A 23628-nucleotide genomic window follows, 5' to 3' on the forward strand; every position below is an offset into this window, starting at 1 on the left:
TCTTTGCTTTGTCACCATAAAAGCCAAAGTCTTCAGGGCCCTTTTGAGTAGAGGAATGTATTTAAAGAATAAAAAGGAATGTGATGTGGAATAAAGTTAGTTCCTTTTCTTTATTTTCACTTCGTCATGGCTTTCTAAATCTCTGTATATCTTTGCCCTATGGAGTCTATGGAGTTTTTTTTCATGTGGACTGGCAGCTGGCTAGAGGCCTCCGTATTTATCAGCGGTGCCCTGTAAGAGGCATCTTCTCTGCTAGAGCAGAGTCGGTCCCGCGGTGGCAGGCAGTGTTGTGCGTGCATTCTGTCTTTATAGTCTGTTCTGGCAGCAGTTTTGAAGACGGTGTCTGCTTTTATCAAGGTCCAATAAATTCAACTTTGAGAAAAACAAAAGAATTAGAGGGCATTGAACCATGGCTTCATTCAAACCACCTGCTCCTGTGCTCCTTTCTTTGCCCAGTGACAGTTTATGAGTGGTCTTATCTAGTTGGATAACCTGTGGAAATCTGCAGTATTGCAAATGACAGGCTCCAGTAAGCATGAAGATTCTCCTGTTTCCTAAATTGGCTGGAAATTTTACTACTTTGTTTTAAATTGGATGAGCTAGGCATGTGAGACATTCATAGCTGCTAAGCTGTTTACTAACCAGTGTGGACAATTGCCCTCTCTCTCCTTTAACACTTGAAAATCCTGCCTTTAGCCTTTGAAATTTCCCACCAAATGAAAGCGTCCTGGCATGGCTTCTTCCCCCCCCTAGATCTGGACATCGAGGAAATGATGCAGAAATAGCATCAGTTGGAGGTGGCTCAGTGAGTATCAGGGAGTGATGGGGCCAGGTGTAACCTGGCGGCTGGACACCGTATGTTTGGCGCCTTAAGGAAGCTGGTCCTGGGGTTTGGCCTGGATGTGTTCTTGGCTTCCCAGACGTGGAAGTTCCTCTTGTTTTCTAAACTGGATCTCCAGCCCTAATATGGATTCTGTGAGTTCCCCCTATACCTTTATATATTTCTCTCAAGTTTTCAGTGTCTATTTCATTTTGTGGGCAAGAACACTTATTGACGCAGACTGGTGGTTCTTTCTTTTTCCCTGAAATGTCCTACCATGAGCAAGATTCTTCTCTGGAAATGAAGTCCTAAAGATCAGCATCCCAACATGTAGGCTCTCCTCATTTTAGAAAGCTCAGATCCTCATGTTCAAGGTTTAAACTCTGTTCTCTGTCTGTGGAACTGGCATGTGTGGAATGCACCAGAAATGAAAATGCACACATCTGCACAAAATGAAAACATTTCCTCCCATTTCTTTTCTCCCTCCCTATTTAGAAGGAAGAAAAAAAAAAATAAAAGATTTGAATTTCTTTATATATTTTTTTTCTTAAAAATATTTATCATCAAATTTACTTTTGTTGTTGTTGTTTTTGCACCACTCGGCATGTGGGATTTTAGTTCCCCAACCAGGGACTAAACCTTTGCCTCCCGCAGTGGATGCACAGTCTTCCCCACTGGACCATCAGGAAGGCCCCCAAATTTGCTGTCTTAACCACTTTTAAATGTACGGTTGAGTCATGTTATGTATCTTCACAGTGCTGTAAAACAGGTCCCCAGGATTTTTCATCTGGCAGAACTGAGATTCTTATCCTCATTAAATACACCTGTTTGTCCTCTATCATTGTAGAATGATAACCATCATTCTACTTTCTATATCTATTGAATTTGACTAGCTTAGAGACCTCCTAGAAGTGAAATCATACAGTCTTTGTCCTTTGTGCTACGTGAAAGGACATAGCGCATTGTCCTTAAAGTTCCCCCATCATCCATTAAGATGCTGTAACAAAATACAGCAGACTGGGTAGCTTACAAACAACAGAAATTTATTTCTCAGAGTTTTGGAGGTTGGACAGTAAGGGTTACACTAGAGCTGGGTTCTGGTGAAGGCCCTCTTCTGGGTTGCAGATTGCCAACTTCCTGTAGTACCCTCTTGTAGTAAAGGGCTTAGTGGAGCTGTAGTCTCATCCAAGAGGGCTCTGCAGACCTAATGGCCTCCTTTGGGCATTGGCGTTGCAATGTATGAATTTTGAGGGGCTTCTATTGTATGTGTATGTCACGTCTTGTTTTTCTACTCATCCATGATGAACATTGGGTTGCGTCTGCCTCTTGGCTATTGTGAATAGTGCTGCTATGAACATGGGTTTGTAATATCTCTTCAAGGTACTGTTTTCAGTTCTTTGGGATACATACATAAAAGTGGAATTGCTACATATCATATGCCAATTCTGTTTTGAATTTTTTGAGGAACTGCCAAACTGTTTTTCACAGTGGTTGAACCATTTTATAATCCCATCCATAGTGCACAAAAGTTCTAACTTCTCCATATCCTCACCAACACTTGCTATTTTCTGTTCTTTGGGGGTTTTTTGTTGTTGTTGTTTTTGAGAGTAGCCATCCTAATGGGTATAAGGTGATATCTTGTTGTGGTTTTGATGTACATTTCTTTGACGATTAGTGATGTTGAACATCTCCTATACTTTGTTTTCTGTTTGTATATTGTCTTTGGAGAGATGTCTATTCAAGTCCTTTGCCCAGTTTTTAATTGGGTTATTTGACTTCTTGTCACTGTGTAAAAATTCTTTGTATATTCTGAATATTAACCTCCTATCAGATATGTAATCTGCAGATATTTTCTCCCATTCTTAGGTTGCCTTTCACTTTTCTTGATTGTATCTTTTGATGAACCAACTTGGTAAGTTTGATACTGACTCGTTTGGCTGTTTTTGATTTTGTCGCCTGGGCTTTTGGAGCCATACTCAGGAAATCATTACTTGCCAAATGCAGTGTTATGAAGCTTTTTCCCTATGTTGTCTTCTAGAAATTTTGTAGTTTGGGGGTCTTATGTTTAGGTCTGTAATTAATTAATTTTTTTGCGGATTTTTTTATATGGTATAAGATAAGGGTCCAGCTTCATTCTTTTGCATGTCATTATCTAGTTTTCCTATTAACATTTGTTGATGATACTGTGCTTTTCCTATGGAGTGATCTTGATGCTTCTGTTCAAGATCATTCGACTATATATGTGAGGGCTTATTAATTTATTTATATTTTGGACTCTGTTCTATTTCACTGGTCTATATGCCTGTCTTTATGCAGGTACCACACTGGTTTGATTACTGTAACTTGGTAATATGTCTTGAAATTAGGAAGTATGATTTCTTTAACTTTGTCTTTCTTCAAACTTGTTTTGGCTTGAGATTTTGTATGAATTTTAGAATTTTTCCTTATTTCTGCAAAACAATATGCCATTAGAATTTTGATATGGAAATGTTGGATCTTTAGATTGCTTTCGGCAGCATTGACATCTTGACAATATTAAGTCTTTCAATCTGTGCACATTGAAGTCTTTTCATTTTACATGTCTCTGTTCATTTCTTTTAAGCATTGTTTTGCAGTTTTTAGTGTTCAAGTCTCTTACCTCTTGATTAGGTTAATTCCTAAGTGATTTTTTTTTTAGTGTTATTATAAATAGAATTATTTTCTTAACATCCTTTTCCAATTGTTGATTATTAGTGTGTAGAGACACAAGTGAATTTTATATGTTTTTTTCTTTTTGTCCTGCAACTTTGCTAAATAAGTTTATTGATTCTTTCATTTTATTAAAAAGTTGGGAGTTTGAAATGAGAATGCAGCCAAATTTTATTTGACTTGGGGGTCATGTTAACCAGTTTGTGGATCCGCCATCTAGCAAAGGAAGACACAAGGACCCTTCATGTAACTGAGATGAGCAGGTATGTGTTTGGCTAAGGATGCCAATACTTAGAATTAGCTTATGGGTGAAGTGTGGGAGAGAGATGACATGACGTGAAATCTGCGGCTAGAACTACTCATGTGGCATCCTGTCTAATGAAGAGAGGGCAGTTGAGCTAAGAGACAGATGGCAGACTTTTGATTAGTTTCCATGAGGCAACCTATAAAATTATCTATTGTTTTAAAACTATTGAATTACTTTTTTTGCACTTTTAGATCTTACTTGCAAAATATTAAATTTGTACCTCAGCATTGGATGTATTGCTCACCAGATAACATTACATTAATGCTATTGACCAGTTTTGTTTAAGTAATGATTTGAGGGACAGCTATGACTGCCTTTTCCCATATTACCTTGCTTACTTGGAGTCTGAAAGTAGATGACAGATAGGGTAGACTTCAGGAGGCACAGAAATGCTAAATGACCAGCAGTGGTTCTTTGTGGAGTCTCCTCCGCTTTTCTTTGTTAGGTATGAAAGGAAACGAGATATGTCAGCATTTTCTAACTGTGGGTAGAGGCTCAGAAGCACACTAGAATACCTAAATGTATGCAGTTGTATTGTTCCCAAGTGCAGTGTTTATGTAACTTTTGAAGATTGTCTCTGCATGATATATTTTAGAATCTTTTCTGAAACTGAAGAACCAACTCCTTTAATTATTAGTTTTACAAATCCCTACCTCATACATGTAATTTTATTTTAAAAAAGGTTACACATACACATACATATGGTCATCCCTGACCAACCTAGATAGCATATTAAAAAGCAGAGACATTACTTTGCCAACAAAGCTAGACAGCATATTAAAAAGCAGAGAATTGACTTTATCAACAAAGGTCCGTCTAGTCAAACCTATGGTTTTTCCAGTAGTCATGTATGGTTGTGAGAGTTGGACTGTAAAGAAAGCTGAGTGCTGAAGAATTGATGCTTTTGAACTGTGGTGTTGGAGAAGACTCTTGAGAGTCCCTTGGACTGCAAGGAGATCCAACTAGTCCATCCTAAAGGAGATCAGTCCTGAGTGTTCATTGGAAGGACTAATGTTGAAGCTGAAACTCCAGTACTTTGGCCACCTCATGCAAAGAGTTGACTCATTGGAAAAGACTCTGATGCTGGGAAAGATTGAGGGCAGGAGGAAAAGGGGATGACAGAGGATGAGATGGTTGGGTGGCATCACCGACTCAATGGACATGAGTTTGGGTAAACTCCAGGAGTTGGTGATGGACAGGGAGGCCTGGTGTGCTGCAGTCCATGGGGTCGCAAAGAGTTGGTCACGACTGAGCGACTGAATTGAACTGAACTGGCCTCTGCAGGGGAGTGGTTCCAGGACCATGAGTTGAGCATACTGTATCTACCATTTTGTGTCTGGCTTTGTTTCTCCAACAAAAATAGCTTCCATGTCATTGCAAACTTAATTTTTTAGATGTTGCGTATTATTTCCTTGGATGGATTATTAGAGGGCTTCACTGGTGGCTCAGATGATAAAGAATCTGCCTATAATGCAAGAGACCCAGGTTCGATTCCTGGGTTGGAAAGATTATTAGAAGGGTTATTAGAACTTAGTTAATTATCATCTGTCCTCCCACCTGCTGTGGGCTATTTGGTTTGTTTTCAGCAATTTGAAACAATAGTTTGTTAACTGGCAAACCATTCTAATCTCCTAGCTCATGGGCCCCTTCATGACCTATGCTTCCTAGAGTTCAGTCGCGGTCTCATTGGAGAAACATAGAATTAGCTTTTCAAGTCTCCTTCAGGAAAATTAAGCATATTGTCTGGCACAATGGCTTAGAACATAATGAGGAGAGCAGCTTGGCCCCTGTTGAAGTCCAGTTGTCTGCAGTAATTATGAGTTAATAGGATTTTTGTTAGAGTCAGTAAGAAAAATAAAAAGGAAAGTTAAAATCCAGTTGTCAGCATCCACAAGATGATGGCAACTGTCTCTGTAAAGTATGGATGTTGTTTATATAGGTTCAAGGCTACAACATCCGTGGATGTTATTTATCTGGGTCCTAGGCAAAGCCCTGAAAGTCACCCCACGCCCATTTTCCTCATCCATGGATGTTATTTATCTGGGTCCTAGGCAAAGCCCTGAAAGTCACCCCACGCCCGTTTTCCTCATCTGCATACTCCCTTGATTAACAAGGCCTGTGAGTTTTTACCTCCTACAAAATTCTGTCCTGTTTCTTTTTCGAAGCTCTGTTCAGATGGGCCTTGTCGACTCTCTCTAATTCACTAGGACGCTGGTTATTCCCTATCCCCCGCATCGTGCCCCAAACTTGTGTCTCATTACTCTCAACGTGACCTTAGCCCTTAGAATTTTTTTTCGTGACTTTGCCTTCAACCAGTCTCTGAGTTGCTTGTGCTCACCCTCAGCAGACTCCGTGGCATGTTTATCTTAGTACCTGGTACCTACGAGAACACTAGGGACATAGAACATATTAACAAAAATTGGTTCTAGGAATGGGTGAATAGCTCCACAGATGTTTTCACTCAAGCAGGTGGCTAACCGATTCTGTTGGATCTTGCCCTGTCAAGGTCCTGAGCATTTTGCATTCCTGTTTATTAACAAAACTCAAAGCCAAATATCTCAAAAGCAAGCACATTGAACTATCTTCTAAATTTTACAATGAAATCTATTGGGGAAATCACCTCTGTTAGAAGCTCACCTGCACCACAGGTAGAATTTTCTTAGGAACCTTTTGATCTGAATTTGAAAATCTATATTCCAAGGTTTTCTGTCTAAAAGATCAGAGATCTAATCAAGGGGAATCTTTTTCTTCAAATGTTCTACCGTAAATGATCTAATGTAACATCCTCACAGATACTAGAGGGTGGGGGGGAAGGGTGATATCGGTCCCTCTTAATTACTGGAGCATTTTAATTAGATATTCTTTGCAGTTTTCTCTCTTCTGTATAACCCTGTTTTTTATTCTTCTCTCTATAAATGTTTAATCTCCCATTTTCACCTCGCTGAGATGTTTGTCTCAATATTCTACAGTGACACATCCCTGCCACGTGTCCTTCATGAAAACGATGGCTTGTGCTCTGAATGTTGAACATCTCCATCCGTTCAGGGCACCCCAGTTGTATGCTTAGCAGTGTATCTTAATAGATATCCAAACTGGCGGTTTTCCTTTTGTTAAATTTTTTCCCCTTTTCTGAGCCTACGCAGTTAAGGAAAAGAAAACAAAACTGAAAAGCACTAACACTATGTTAATATCAGTGTTAAGATAATAAAGTCTGTCGACAGGAGGGTCCATCGTGAAAGGTCAGTCTCCCCCAGATTCCCAAGATACAGCCTCTTTTATGAGATAGGCTGCTTTGTGATTTGAAGTTATCACCTCTCTGAAAACATAGAGATATAGAGGGATAGAGAAACACGAAGCTATGTTTCTCTCATCTGTTTCTATGTTCTAGATACTAGAGATACTGGTATCTCTATTCCTTGATTTTAAATTGGGCAGTATTTGCTTTTTTCTTTAGAGGATGAGAAATTGGAATTCATATAGCTTCTCTCATTTCTCCCCCATTTGGATTTACTAACGCATGCACACACATCCTGTGGGTACACACATGGCATCGCTAACGTTTAGAACAGTGACTCGTCTTCTGTACTGTAATAAGTATTCTATACCATGTGAGTATGTCACATTTATATTGTTTTACACATATTATTCTCAACAGAACTGTTTAGTTATGTGAGCAGTTGTAGTGGAGGGTATATAATCCTTTTTTATTAAATTCCTGTGGCTTAAAGAATGACTTTATTAATGAGAGATTCTCGTAACTGACTTTAGCCTTTGCACTTACGCCTCTGGGTATTTATTAAACTTTTATTGCTGGTTGCCTTTGCTATGTTTAACACAAAGTTTTTTCCCACCCGGTTTCAATGGGCACTTGGGTAGATGTATTTGCTTGCTCTGCTCTCTTGTATCAGAGCAGTCAGAAATGTTAAACGTAAGTTAGGAATCTTAAATCTTTAGCTTTGGGCTTATTCATATTTTTGGTATTTGGCCTAAAAGTTGTTGAATAAAGCTATTTTAGACAATTGCATCTTGCCTGTCCTCCCGGGATTGGAGCCGTCAACTATTTTTTCCTTCTATATCAAGATTTCGCAAAATAGACTATAGCATTAATGGTCCTTAACCACTGAATGAAGACTTTCTGCTCAGAGGCTACTCTCAGACTTGAAAGAAATTTCAGGAAGAAGTCTGTGTGCATTTGCAGCAGCAGTAACTCTTGTAGTCTTAGCAAGACTGTCTTAAAAGAATGTCTTCTTTGGGGTAAACCACATTCTCTTTGGCTCATTTAGAGGTGGTTGCTGCCACTGTTTCCTTATGGGCCACGTGTTGTTTGTGCTCCCTGTGGCCTTCTGTTTGGAAAGGCCCTTGGCGTGTAGAAATAATACGGGTTTGTCACATAATTGTCATCGACTTAGCGTGGGAAGCGATCCCGCTTTTCAGAGTGGCTGCTGTGGGTTTTCCTGGCCATTCTCTTAGGGAACACTTAAAGGGCAAAGAACTTTAAGGCCTTTGTCTCAGATGCTTGTCCAGTCCATAATAGTCTAACCGTGGTGAACGGGTAATGTTCTTAAGTAAGCTCTGTGGATGAATGAAACTATTGTGAGCTCTACCTGTTGTAGATTTTATCATGAGCTTATAAATGTCTCTAACATTGGTTTTCACTTGAAAAGCAAACCCAAGTATAGGTAATGGAAGCTTTTCCCCCCCTTTTTCTTAACAGCTGTTTAAGCTCTATTCTTCTTAAAATTGCAGCATTTAGATAAATATCCCATTTGTAACAGTGCTCAGTTATGCTGATATCTTTATAGCCCAGAATTTTTTTCTTTTCCTGAGTAGTTGGTACTAGAAGCAGAGTGAATTTTTCAGCCTTTGTTTTAAATGTACCAGCTTCTGAAACGAATGGTTTTTTTTTTTCTTGTATATGCTTTATGTACTTGTACTTTTCTCCCAAGGTGATGTTAACTGATTATTATATTCTGTAGTCACAGTAATTGTCTTACAATGTGCAGTTTGCAGATGTGTATTTACAAACACTTTATAGAGATTGTTTTTGAGTGTAAGAAATTCAGCAAGCCCATTTAGAAACTTTATGGTGAGTTTTAAAAATGCGATGCTTTTAACTTTTGCAGTATATGCCCTAGTGTGTTTTCATTTCAATAGAAATGAATTTTGTTAAGAAAGCCAATCTTTCTCTTTTATTGGTGAATGCCTAAGGCCATACTATAAAAACTTCTATCTTAATAGGAGATGATTTTAAAATTTCTAATACTATTTTACTCAAATTAGATCATACTATATAGTTTATTATCTCTAAAAGAAGGTATTAAGAAGGTCTCGATTTTAAATTATCAATCACTTACTCTTTGTCTCAACATGACAAAGAAAATAACTTCTTACAATTCGAGATTCATCAGAGCACTCAAAAGCTTTTATATGTCAGAAGGTACATGTTTTACATAGTGATTTAAAATCTATAAGTAACTTAGAGTAGAAATAGAACCTACTCAAATTACATTACTAGCATCAGATTACCTAAAACATCATCTGTTGGTCATTTATTAACAGACCCAGTTTCTCACCCTTTTTGCCTGGTGTGTGTCAGGTACTGTTCTCACACTGACTTTTAAAAATAAGTTTCCTTTGAATTATTTTGCTTTTAAAGTTAATTGCCAAATTTTGTATTCATCACTCCAGAAGAAATTAATTACCTTAGGTGACAATTTCTAAACTGTTCGCAGCATTCGATTTAATACTCAGGTCAGAAGCCCTCTGGCCAGAGTGTGATATGTTAAAGGTTCATAAACTAAAAGTCATGGTTATAACTTTTATAGCAGAAATACAGTTTAAGACAATTTTTTATATAAATACATAATGTTGCCGTTCTGAGATGTCTAAATGTCTGACATTTCTAAATAACTTTGGCTGATGACTATTCTTTGTTGATGACTGATCTAATTTTTAAGAGTAAAATAGTATTAGAAATTTTAAAATCACCTCCTATTAAGAATAGTTTTGGTTCAGTGTGGTTAAATGGATCGTTTATAATGTTACATATTTTTCTCTATGTGTACATAGGCTGTCTTGTTTTATATGTATGAAACTCGCTTGTGAGAGGTGACTTTATTTCTAGTTTTGTGATGTGGAGAACTGTAATCATTTTAAGATTAAGGTTTTTAACATAAACACTGAAACCTGAATTAAACACACTGAGTCTTGTTGTAACTTGCCTTTTAATCTTCTGCATGCACTATATTTTCATGTTAGCACTTTGGTCTTGAAAGAAAATTCACACTACATCTGTAGAGACTGATTTAGGCACTGTTTCTTATTTTTCATTTTTTATATTATTAGTTTTTTTATTCCTCTGTTTTCACACTGACATCAGAGATTATTCATTAGGTAGAAACAGGCAAAAAGGTCTTTCTGAATTCAAGAGCAGGGATAACATTTTAATAACAGAGTCACTAGTCCTCAATTTTTTTTTTTCCTCTCACTTTTGGCCCTTCCCTTACCTGTTCTGTTAAATCTGTTTCCTGTTCAGAGAGGGGTAAACTCTTCAAACAGGTATCTCTAGGAACTGGAATACGTGGACTAGACTTTACATCTGGACAGCAGCTGACAGCCCTTTTAAGAGCAACTTCACTGAATGCGCCATCATTCTATCGAGTTCTGGAGCCTCAAGGGGCTTTGGTCGAGTCTGATACAGAAGTAGGAGGTTAAATGAGTTGGTCGCGGTCATGACTTAGATAGTAGGTTGTCTGCTTGTATGTACCACTCAATTTCCCAGAAACGAAGGTGTGACAGACGTTGGTTTGGTGCAGGTAGAACCAGAGCCATTGTGATGGAGGGGACAGGAGTGGGCAGGCTGGAGATACATTTTGGAGGAAGAGTCGATCATACTTGATTGTGGAACTGATGTAGAAGGTTAGGGAGAGTCAAGAATTACAGCAGCTGTCGCACAACTCTCACATAATCCCCTCTTCTCCCCAAGGAGCAGTCAGTCTTGAAGGAGAGGACTTAAGTGGATATGATCAAATTTGCATTTGCTTTCTGTTTGGGGTTTTGTCCTTTAAATCGGGGGTATAGTTGCTTTACAATACTGTGCTGGTTTCTGTTGTACGGTGAAGTGAATCAGCTCTGTGTCCACATATATGCCCTCCCTCATGAACCTCCCTCCCGCCCCCCACCCCATCGCAACCCGCTAGGTTACCACAGAGCTCCGATTTACAGCTTTAAAGGATAAATACGTGCTCACTTGAGAATGACTGGGGGGATAGGTTGGACTGGAAGATGGTTGGTGTGTTGAGCTGCTGTTGCAGATGTCTGCTTGACCTAGGGCAGTGAGACTGATGAGAGGTTGAAAGGGTATGTAAGATAGTTACTGGTTGAGGGAAGAGCGGAGCTCTCTGACGCCTTGGTTTCTGACGGGTAGAGCCTGTTAGGTGGCGAGGCCACTCTCCTGAGAAGTCCGGCTTGGGGGATAGAAGGAAGAGCATGAATTGCCATTTAGAACCATTATGTGTAAGAGTCTATGAGCAGGGCTTCGCCGCTGGTCCAGTGGTTAAGAATCTGCCTTGCGACGCAGGGGACACCAGTTTGATCCGTGGTCTGGGAAGACAACACATGCCACAGTGTGGCTAAGCCCACGAGCTACAAGTATTCAAACCTGCGCTTTGCAGTCCGTGCTTTGCAACAAGAGAAGCCACTGCAACGAGAAGCTTACACGCTGCAACTAGAGCCCACGCAACAACAAAGTCCCCGAAATAAATGCATAATGTTTATTAAAAATAACTAAATTTTATTTAGTTATTAAAAATATTGTTAAAACAAACAATATTATTTATTAAAATAAACAATATTGTTTACTAAACAATATTGTTTATTTATTAAAAATAAATACCTAAATTTATAAAGTAAATTATTTATAATAAATAAATAATTTTTAAATTAAAAAAATATATATTTTAATGAGTCTATGAACAGTTGCTTACTTGGAATCAGAGTTGATAGGAGAATCAGAGCTAGGGATCTGAATTTAATTAGAACCACGCCTTTGAGTGAGATTCCATAAGGGAAAGAATTTAGATCAAGTAGTGCAGAATATGGTGTGGAGAGAAACAAGTCCAGCAGTTTTCACATGGTAGACATCTAAAAGGTTGGGATAAGCTGGATGTAGTTTAGCGCTCGTCCTACCGTTACCACACTGAATATAAGCGGCAAATGATCAGGTAGAGAAAGTACGTGTCGAGGATTATTTCCTGAACCAAGGCCGGTAAAATGCTACTCAAGTATTTAGAACTACCTTTGTTACAAAGAATATCAATAACAACATTTTCAGTTCATGGAATTTTGCCTAAATTCTACATCAAATTGAGATATAATTTTTATTAAAAGTTTTCCGTGAAAAAAAAATTCTATGACATCTATAATAGCTAGAGTCATTTGAAACTTCCAAGTGCTCCATTGAGATCTCCTTCACTCAGTGTCTCATACAGTTTCTCAAGTTTAACATTTTGAAAGTCAGCTTCAACCTTATCCTCAAACCTGCTTTTTCCCTCCGGTCTTTCCCTTTAAGTCACAAAGCTCAGACCTTCTTTAATTTTTTTTTTTTCAAAAAAAATTTTTTTAATTGAGCTATAGTTTTTACAGTATTGTATGTTTCAGGCATACGACAATGATTCACAATTTTTAAAGGTTCTACTCCATTTATCAGTTCAGTCAATTCAGTCGCTCAGTCGTATCTAACTCTGCGACCCCATGAACTGCAGCATGACAGGCCTCCCTGTCCATCACCAGCTCCCAGAGTGTACCCAAAGTCATGTACATTGAGTCAGTGATGCCATCCAACCATCTCATCCTCTGTCATCCCCCTCTCCTCCCACCCTCAGTCTTTCCCAGCATCAGGGTCTTTTCATATGAGTCAGCTCTTTGCATCAGGTGGCCAAAATATTGGAGTTTCAGTATCAGTCCTTCCAGTGAACATTCAGGACTGATTTCCTTTAGGATGGACTGCTTGCAGTCCAAGGGACTCTCTAGAGTCTTCTCCAACACCACAGTTCAAAAGCATCAATTCTTTGGCACCCAGCTTTCTTTATAGTCCAACTCGCACATCTGTACATGACTACTGGAAAAACCATAGCCTTGACCAGATGGACCTTTGTTGGCAAAGTACTGTCAGTATTCCATTTATGCTGCTGCTGCTGCTGCTAAGTCGCTTTAGTCGTGTCCCCTACCTACAAACAAGTTCTGTTCTGAGAACACGGTCATAAGTCCAGTATTTTCAGGAGTCCAGCGGAGTTAGCCTAGGTACCCTGCTAACACAGTCAGCTTTGTACTGCTGCTTTTATGCTTGCTTCCAGACATCCTGTGCTTGGAATAAAGATACTGTACTTACTGTACTCTGTACACAAAAGCACATACAAGTACACAAAAGCACAGCCAGTTGTGGAGGATGCACGCTCAGGACAGTGCATACCAGACATGTGAACTTACGAGACTGGACATGGAAGCATACGTTCGCATCTTTGAAAGTTCACAACTTGAAGGTTCGCATGTAGGAAGCTTACTATATAGATCATTCTGCTTGCTCCCTTACTCAGAACCCGCACATGATTTCCTTTCGTGCTTAAGGTAAAATTCAAAATCTTTCTCTTGCTTTCTAAAGTCTGGCACATGCTGATCCCAGTCATAACTGCCAGCTTTGCCCTTCCTTGGTGTTATTTCCTGTCCCAAAGGCTCCTATCCCAGCCCCTCACTTATCTAGTTCTGTTGATTCTAAAAAATTTCAGCTTAAAACTCCATTTTCCAAGGAAGTATTTGCTGAAGAGTCTCCCTCTTTAGAGGTGTTTCTCTTTCTTGGCATGGTCAGGGAAGGCCGCTCTTTGGGGTGACTAGCCTCAGGGGTGCTCTGAAATGACAGCAGAAGTGATTGCTCCAAGATCTACAGAAGGAGCTGTGCACGCATCCCTGGGGCTGGGATGACTGGGCACAAAAAATCAAGCTGCCTTCAAGCCAGATGAGACTCAACTTACTAAAACACTTGGACAACAGAGTCTCTACGCAAACGCAAATCATTTAAAGATTTTTCATCCACCGAGGCCTGCTTTGCAAGAGGCAGATCTCCACTCTGAGTCATCGACTCTCATTTAGATTCCTAGACAGGTTTCAAAAGTGTTTGTAATGCCATTGACCCAGCTCAGCAGCAGCTTCATTAGGGCTCAGTGACTCATGTACAGGGTGCCCCATACCTGGTTTCCTCTTGGGCAAGAAGCATCGTAGAATACAGAAAGCATTGATTTCAACACCAATGAAACTTGGGCCCAAATCTCAGTCCTCTTATGCATCAGCTGTCGACCTTGGGTACCATAATTCTTTGCTCTGAGCCAGTTTCTAACCTGGTGGTGGGGATTAAATAATATGCTGGACTTCCCTGGTGGTCCAGTGGTTAAGAATCCTCCTCGGCAATGTGGGATGGGGGTGGTGGGCTGGGGATGGGACAGGGGAGGTGGAGGGATGAGTTCCCTCTCCGTTCCCGGAAGATTCCACATGGCGTGGAGCAGCTAAGTGCGTGCGCCACAGCTACTGAAGTCCAAGCTACCTAGAGGCTGTGCATCACGATGAAGAGGAACCCTCGCATGCTGCTACTAGAGAAAGAAGCCCGTGTACAGCAGTGAAGACCCGAAAATTAAATTAATAATTTTGCAAAAACCTCTCCCATTAAAAATTATGAAATAACCTTTGAATGATGTGGTGATGATAAGACACCGAACCCAAAGCAAATGCCCACCACTGATGCTGGTCATTGTCTGTTTGCAATGTTTATCCTCTGCATAAAGTGACCCAAGGGACTTATGTCAGATTTTAAGACCCCCCGACCACCACCTTCACATCAGCTTAGCAACTGTGTAGTATTATACAGGCAGACTCTGGAAAAGAAAACAAGTAATGAAAACATTGGCCAGAACCCCTTGATGGCTTCTCTCTCAAAAGTAGGAAGAGAAAAGGGATTCTGTGTCTGAGGCAAAGATAAATGTTAGAGAGAATATTTCTTCCTTGAGGTTTTACTTGATCTTTTTTTTTTTCTCTCTGAAGACATAATCTCAAAGAATGTGGAGAAACTTCAAAAGCAGAATAGAAGCACGCACATTGACACACGGAAACCTTTACAACTTTTCTGTTCATGCAGTGATTTTTTTTTTTTTTAAGCCCTACATAACAAAATATCAAGGGTGGAATTGGGAGACTGCCTTCCAGATTGAAATGCTTAAGTAAAAATCTTGGGTCAGAGTGACTCCACACAAATAAATGTTAGTTTGACATGCGAGTCAGCATGTTCTGACTTCCTTTCTGTTGTTGATGGTTTACATTTTAATTCCTGTCACAGGCTTTGGATTAAAAATGTGTTGCCTTCATCATCATGCTCATATGTTGAGACTCAAACAGAGCAAATCCAGTGGATTTATGTAGCTTTTCCCTGGCCTGGATGGAACAGCAGTACATTTTTTATTGACATAAAGACTTTGTCAAAAGCACTAAGTACAAAGGTGGTTGTTTGCTTTTGTTTATTTTCTGCTTCTCCTTTTTCTAGGACTATGACAGTTTTTTTGAATCCAAGGAGAGCAACACAGTCTTTTCATTCTTAGGCCTGAAATCACAGTTGGCGTCAAAGGTAGGTTAATCTTTTCTTGTTTTAAAATGTAATTTTCTTGAGTTGTTCTTAGGGATTGAGGTAAAAGGAGTGTATAGCTAGTCTTCCAGATTTTCAGCTGTTGCTTTCTCAGGGGCACAGTTAGGACTGCCCAGGGTAAAGCCACATAAAGATGCCATTTTTTTTTCTTTCCTTCTTTCTCATTTTTAACTGTTGCTGTATATTAGAATTTATCTTTATTTAAAATACAGTTTATTCATAATTTGGACTTCCTTCTTCCAAGAAAAATTTAAGGTAGCAAAAAATCACAGGTGCTTCTTACTTTAAAGTGCAAGCTCACATTACTTTACCTTTTTTGAAAAATGATGCTTTTAAGGTTTTCTCCTATTTAAGTAATTTACATTGGAAGGGACATGATTTGCAATAACAAATGGTCAACCTTGAAAAAAGGGTAATTCCCAAACTAGTCCAAGTGTTTTTGAAGCCACTTTATTGTGTCAAATATCTTTTAGAAAAATGTAAAAGCCTCACCCTTTTCTAGCATTTAGAACTATAGATGGTATATATTATTGTAACTTTGTAAAGCACATGAATTCATTTTCAAAATAAATACCATTTCTTTGTTAAATAAGGCAGTATTTTTGGTGTTATTTCCCCTTCAGAAAATACTTTTTTTTTTTCTGATTATGAAAATAGCCTAGACTCATTCTAAAAAATTGGGAAAAGGCAAAATGTATAAAATAGAAAATAAAAAGTCACCAGAGAAGACCACATGAACATTTTTGACGTATTTCCTTGCAGTCTTTGTGTACATGGCAATGGAGCTTTTGACTGTATTTCAAATTGAGACCGAATTCTAAAGCATCTATTTTTAACACTGAGTTGAAATGAAACAGCATTACTGGGAAACTTTGATGTCTATAAGTAATAGGTCTTTTGAGGCCACCCGGGATCTGTACCATTTCTGGAACACCTGTGGGAGGAAGGCAGAGACTATCAATAATATAAATTACATCCCAGCACCTGTAGTTCCTCGTCAGTGTGAAACTGTGCTTTGTTATACATCAGTAAGTTCACAGATGGTGGTGGGTGGTTTCTGTGCACATGTTTTAAACAGAGGCAAAACCCACACATAAAATATTTAAAGGCTCTTAAAGCTATTTTTATAAAGATAGAACATTGGAATCCTTGGGAAAATGAAAGTATTTTTATAACGTGTTTCATACAAAGATATTAAACAATCCAGATTTATCTTCAAGGAACTGGAAAAAACTGGGATAAGAGCAGTCTAATGGATGCATGAATCCAGTGGACAGTGTCTGTGCAAACATCTTTGAAAAATACTGTGTGCTTGCCATCTTTGTTCTCATTTTCCCCAAAGATGTAGATTCCTGTGAGATTCTGTGGGCTGGCTTTTTTTACTCTTTGAAAATCTTTATATTCTGTTAGAAAGTTTTTAGGAAACCTATGATCTGTAAAATATGCATTCTCCCATAACTTGTGGTCATGGGATTAAAGTTGGTCTTATGTTTTAAATGTTCTAATGGATTTATAATTTACATACCATACATTTTACTTGTTTTTACAATTCAGCGATTTTTGGTATATTTACAGGGCTGTGTAACTATCACCACAGGCATAGAGCTCATTTATTTACTTTCGGCCGCTCCGCGTGTGGGATCTCTGTTCCTAACCAGGGATCAAACCCGTGCCCCCTGCATTGGGAGCATGGCGTCTTACCCCTTGGACCACTAGGGAAGTCCCAAGGTTGGTTTTGATGCCATTGAGGTTTGCTTGATTTCAGGAGACCATCCCATCAGCAGTGAGGGCTCTGGGCATCCCCACCCATTCCGACCCCCATTTTCAGACTCCTGAGTGAATCAGACGTGAGCAGGAGCCCGTGGAGCCCAGGCGGAGGGCTGTGGTGCAGTGTGCGTGCTGCTCCCATAAACCAGCCAAGGCCTTAACCGTTAATAGCGACTCGTACTTCAGCTCCGTAGGAGAGAAGTGCAGGTATCTCTAAGAGCAAATCAGCATCTCCCCCATTTCTGGTTTTTTATGTGTGCTCAGTGCAATCCCAAGGACTGTAGCCCTCCAGGCTCCTGCCCTTGGGATTTTTCTGGCAAGAGTATTGTAGTGGGTTGCCATTTTCTCCTCCAGGGGATCTTCCCGACCCAGGATCATACCCGTGTCTCCTGCATTGGCAGGCAGATTCTTTACTACTGAGCCCCCTGGGAATCCCTGTTTATTTTGTACCTTGGTAGTAATTCATTATACAGTCTACACTCTTAAGGCCTAGATAGAGCTTTCATGGGTGTAATACACTATACGATGGAGCCTCCTTTCCTGTCTTTCCTACTCTCTCTGCAGCACAAGCACATGAAAGACAGGGTAGGCTAGCTCACCAGGGGGAGAAGGCGATGGCACCCCCCTCCAGTATTCTTGCCTGGGAAATCCCATGGACGGAGGAGCCTGGTGGGCTACAGTCCATAGGGTCTCGAGGAGTCGGACACAACTGAGCAACTTCACTTTCACTTTTCACTTTCATGCACTGGAGAAGGAAATGGCAACCCACTCCAGTGTTCTTGCCTGGAGAATCCCAGGGATGGAGGAGCCTGGTGCGCTGCCGTCTATGGGGTTGCATAGAGTTGGACACAGCACCCCACTCCAGTATGCTTGTCTGGAAAATCCCATGGACTGAGGAGCCTACCTACAGTCCATGGGGTCGCCAAGAGTCAGACATGACTGAGCGCCTTCACTTTCACTTTTCACTTTCGTGCACTGGAGAAGGAAATGGCAACCTACTCCAGTATTCTTGCCTGGAGAATCCTGGGGACAGAGGAGCCTAGTGGGCTGTCATCTAAGGGATCACACAGAGTCGGACACGACTGAAGCAACTTAGCAGCAGCAGCAGCCCACCAGGGGACGTAAAGACTCCATTAGCATCTGATTGCTCCAAGGAACAGTGAGGGGAGAGAAGCTCAATAGGAAAAGAACATTCAGCACCCGGGTGTAGACACTGGCCAGTGTTAAGAGTGGACGGGACACAGGACGGTAGAAAGTGACAGAGTGGTGGCCTGCAAGGCTACCGTCCCATATAGAGTGTGTGTGTATGTGTGTGTGTGTGTGTGTGTGTGTGTGTGTGTGTGTAATGGGATGATATATAGTCATGCTTCAGAATAAAATTTAATTACATTAAAGAAAAAAACGTCCGTGCAGGACAGACATCCGGAGCCAGTGTGCCTGCATAATAATGAATACGTTGGACACCACATTTGCTTCCAACTGTTTGCATTCTTAGTAGTGCCCAGAAACATCCTTGTAGCTGCTGACACTCTGCTCATATACGTTTTTAAAGAATTCAAGTGAGTTGCTGATACTTAAAATACTGATTTCCCACGTTTCTCTCTTCCTTGAATTGTCCAAACCCTGGTTGGGAGTGGGGGAGCGGGGGCACACCTTCCTATGGATGTCTGGAGGTCCCTGTGGTACCTACTTACGAGAAAAGACCTTTTCACGAATAATCTTCAAAGGAAATCATCAACCTCATTCTCATAATAGACTCAAAACAGAGCCTGAAGTGGAATTTTCTGCTTTTGGATCTCCCCCATTCAGGGCTGATATTGAAAACGTGTAGCCACCAGTAAACCCTAGGCACTGAACCAACAGGGGGCTCCTCTCAGAGCTCCCACCCCCCACCCACACCAGTGGTCAGCCATCCAGCTGTTGGGTCATGGTGGCTCCTGGGGGATTGGGGTATCAGCTGGTCACCAGTAGGTGTGGTGGTGTCCCCCCGAGTTACCCTCTGCGGGGCCCCTGAGTGAGCTAACTGCCCCCCACCCCACTCACTCAGGTGCAAGAGGCATTTCATCAGTGTTGAAAACAGGTGGCTTCCTTTCCCCTTTTCTATTTGGCAGGTCAGGTGGGTGTGACTTAAATCTGGGCTCTGATCCTGAAACCTAGGATTCGCTCTTACCCATCACACGAGGGTAATTATTATGGTTTCCAGCCTCTCTGTTCCCTGGCGTTTCAGATGTCACTGCCAGGGTCCAGTGGGTAAGACTCTGTGCTCCCAGGGCAGGGAGTGGGGGTTCAACTCCTGGTCGGGGAACTAAGACCCCACGTGTGGCACGGTGCAGCCAATAAATAAATGAATAAATAACATAGATCACTGGCCAGGGTGAATTTCTTGTCCATGTAATGCAATAACTAGCCTTTTTTTTTTTTTAATGAATAGGCAGAACCTTAGCGAAGACAAGTGGAAGAGATGGAGATGCATTCCAGAGTCCCCTTTGGTACTCGGCGCACACCTGCTTACCTAATGCATCACTGTGACAGAAGCACATGCGTTATCAGTAACTTTGCTTGCCATGGAAAAGGTGTTTGGGAAAGACTTGGGTCTAATGGGATTGCATGATTGCTTTAAACCAAATCAGGACTGTGGTGGGTTTTTTTTCTTATTATTTTCAGAATTACCTGCAGTTGCCTCACTTTACCCAGAGGAACTGTCACCTGTTCCAGGTGTGCTTCCTGAATGACTGAATGATAAGCAGGTGGCACCATCAGAGAAAATACTGGATCTGCCCTGGTTTGTAGTTGATGCCAGGATTGCTCAAACCTGCTTCTCTTCTAACTATCTAGGTGATATCCTTGAAATTAGTCTGCCAGGCTTTTAGAATATTTTGATCAGAAAGAAAAATAGCAATGTTGGTTGACAAAGGGCTGAAGATCTTTGCTGCAGAATCACAAATATTCCAGTGCTTTGTCATAACTGTAGAAAAAGTTAGGTGCTCTAGCCTCCTTTTGGTGATGGAAATTCTTACCCCTATAAATCCTCCAAGCTCCTCCTGATGTGTCCAGAAATCATAGTTGATTACAGTATATGATCAGAACTGAGTTATAGGGATGAAAAGAATTGCTCTTTTGAAAAATACATGCTTCTTTATCTCTTGCAAGGGGCAAGTCTCACTTAATGCATAAGATTGCATAAAAAGTATATTTCAAGAGGTGTACTAATTAGATAGTAAATTTATAGAGGATATTATCTGACTCATATCTGAAAGCATTTCAGCTCTAGCAACTTAGTATGCATAAGTGCACATATATTTTTGAATGCAGCTCCCCTAACTAGTAGCTGCTTATATATTTTGTGAAAGGATTATATTTTTTGAGAAAGGAAGATCTTGGTTAGATGTATTTTGGGAACCCTTGATGAGGCATATTAAAAAAAATAATATTGCTATACATTTTAATTTTTTTTTTCCTGTGTTACTTTTCATTGGTCCTCTCATTCTGCCAACTCATATTTCTGGCCAGTGCACAGTCCCAGATTTTCAGAATAATGTAGGTACATGTTCTTACTCCATGTATGAGCACCATTGATTTTTCAGAACAGAGTACGTACAAGAAAGAGGCTGTCAGAGATTCACTCTGGATAGTACATGGCATGTGAAGTCCCTGCTCCCTTTGAAGTGGATGCAGATAAATACTGAACTTGTCTGCTTCATTAAGGCAGAGGCTCCTTTTACGGCATCCTTGTCCCTGCTCACACTTAAGAGTTTTTAGTTGCCGAACCTGGGAATAGTCTTGCACAGGATAAACTCTTAAAGGACTGTGTAAGACATTCCGCTGTTCTCAGCATCCTGATGGTGGGCCTGCCCTTGGATTCTGAGCAGGAAGTTTGTAAGAAAGGAAGAGAACAAAAGAATTGAGTTCCTGTCACCTGTGTTTTCTCTCCCTCCCACTTGCTAAATGTGGACTCTCCTAAAGAACTTGTTGAATGCTAAAGCTGATATCCCCAGCCTGAGGTTTGCAGTCCAAGACTATAACCAGAAGGAAAGCATTCCACTGATTCCTACTTGACTGGAACAGACACATAATCCACAGTTTTCTCTCCAAGGAAAGCTGCTATAAAATCATGAGTATGACTGCTTAGTTGGCATTGAATATAATCTAGGTCACATGTTCACTTGATAAATCCCAGGGACTATCCAGGAAATTGTTTTTGAACTGGTATTATGTTAAAGTCTGATAAGACTTAGTATTTCTTTTTAAGATATGGCAGTTTAAAACATTAATGTTACTGTGATCTAACTTACATTTTGTCTGCTCTTGCCAGTGAGTACCAAGAAGCAGCTTGGTAAGATTGAGTCTTTGGGAGTTCAATTCTGGGGTCATAGGATCAATACAATACTTGGCAGACCAAGAAAGCTACTCAGACTTGTTTGTCTCAACACCTTTGAATTACTCTGATTGTAGTAGATTCTCCTAAACAGACTAGATGGATAGGAGAGCTAAATTATTATCACAGTTACACACCATCTACCCTCACCTGTACTATTTTTTTTTTTTTTTATCAGCAAAGAAATAGGAGAGACCAGCTTGAGCTGGTATTGTGCTTGTTATGAGTGAGCTCAGAAGCACATTGATATGGTATTTCCCGTGGTATCCAGGCTCTGTGGAGTCCAGAGGGTATTGCTGTCTGGGCTTACCTGAGCCACACTGTGTTCAGATAATATCATGCTCTTACTTGTGGTGTTTTACCAGCTAAATTCCAAACACGTAATGATTTTCTTCATCCCTTCTTTAACTAGCTGCCTTTAGATCTGGATAATCACCTAGGAAAGAAGTGGATGGGAATTGTAGACATAAATATATCAGCAGCTTTTCAAGACAGAATTTTTCTTTCCTATAGCAGGCTTGTTGGAGCAAAGGAAATGTGCTGCTAAAATATCAGATTACGCCTTTTCAAAATTAGACAAAATACAGAGTGCCATCTTACTAGGTATATGCAGACCAGAAGAAAATTTATTTGGGGAAGTACTTGTTTTTCCAGATTCTGGTGTTCTATTAAAATCAAAGAGGAGAAAAGGAAGATTTTTTGTTTTCTCTCAGGCTCTAATATATTTTAGATTTGTTTCTGTTTTATAGATTTATCCCACACTCCCACATAGATGTTTTTATATTACATGAATTTAATAATGAACTAAACTTATTTGTCCTCTGTTGTTGAAGGGTACCAAAGCCTCTTGCTGTTTTTTTTTTTTTTAATTTGATTCTGTTATATAGGGTTTTGCTTTTTCTACAGATGCTTTTCATTTAATATCTTTTCTAAAGTGTCAAGACCCACTTTGATCTGCAAAATTATTGTTTTTAGATTTCAATTTGTATGCATTTGTCTCTAAAGGCATTGGCGAAATGTCAGATTTTATATTCAGCATTAAAGAGGAATAAATTCCAAAAAACCCACAGTCTGAAAATGGAGTGTTTGTTCCCTACTGTGTCTTATACCTTTTCTAATTTTACTTTTGTGTTTGTTTGAATCTGAAAAGCTATAGATTAGTTGGAAAAATGCATATGGCTCATTGACCACTCAAAGAGACAGTTACATATGTGTGTGTGTGTGTGTGTGTATTGGAGGTGACTGCAGAATCATCTCAGTGTGTATGTGTGTATGTGTGTAATTGGAGGTGATTGCAGAATCATCTGTGTGTGTGTGTGTGTGTGTGTGTGTGTGTGTGTGTGTATGTATTGGAGGTGACTGCAGAGTCATCTGTGTGTGTGTGTGTGTGTATTGGAGGTGACTGCAGAATTGTGTGTGAGTATGTGTGTGTGTGTGTGTGTGGGTATTGGAGGTGACTGCAGAATCATGTGTGTGTGTGTGTGTGTGTGTGTGTATGTGTGTGTGTATTGGAGGTGACTGCAGAATCATCTCAGTGACCAGGACCAAGAATGGCATTAAATCACTCATCCCTTGCTTGGTTCAAATACCTGACAGTGGTTTCCTGAGTACACTGAAGCGCTGGGCTGTGGCTTCTCTTCCCTTGGTTGGTTTAGTTGCTAAGTCGTGTCCAACTCTTGCGACCCCATGAACTGTAGCCCGCCAGGCCCCTCTGTCCAGGGATTTTCCAAGCAAGAACACTGGAGTGGGTTGCCATTCCTTCTCCATCGCGTCCCTTATTTTGTGCAAAAAATGAAAAAGTAGTGTAGCCACAACCTGTAATAGCAGGGCTTCGTTTGCTGCAGCCACCTCTGAAGGCAGAAGATATTTCTGAAGGCAGCGTCTGAAGTTAAGCGCGTCCCTGAACTGTTTCTAACCTTAGACACCAAGACAAGGGAGGCGAAGGAGGAGATAAAGAGAACAGGCTGTCAGTTTCCAGAAAAGTGCTAAAT

The 23628-nt window shown here is 40.3% G+C and overlaps 1 protein-coding gene across 1 annotated transcript in view; it reads left to right on the forward strand.

The window, feature by feature from the left end:
• Nucleotides 1-22636, forward strand: part of SH3BGRL2 (SH3 domain binding glutamate rich protein like 2) — a 78129-nt gene extending 55493 nt beyond the window's left edge. The window contains exons 3-4 of the mRNA XM_068985514.1: nucleotides 15397-15477; nucleotides 19694-22636. Coding sequence (XP_068841615.1) covers nucleotides 15397-15477; nucleotides 19694-19705 — 93 coding nt within the window. The 3' untranslated portion in view covers nucleotides 19706-22636. The remainder of the gene's footprint in view (nucleotides 1-15396; nucleotides 15478-19693) is intronic.
• The last annotated feature ends 992 nt before the right edge of the window (nucleotides 22637-23628 follow it).

The sequence above is a fragment of the Capricornis sumatraensis genome, chromosome 13 (assembly GCF_032405125.1).
Source record: "Capricornis sumatraensis isolate serow.1 chromosome 13, serow.2, whole genome shotgun sequence".
In the NCBI taxonomy this organism is placed as follows: Eukaryota; Metazoa; Chordata; class Mammalia; order Artiodactyla; family Bovidae; genus Capricornis; species Capricornis sumatraensis.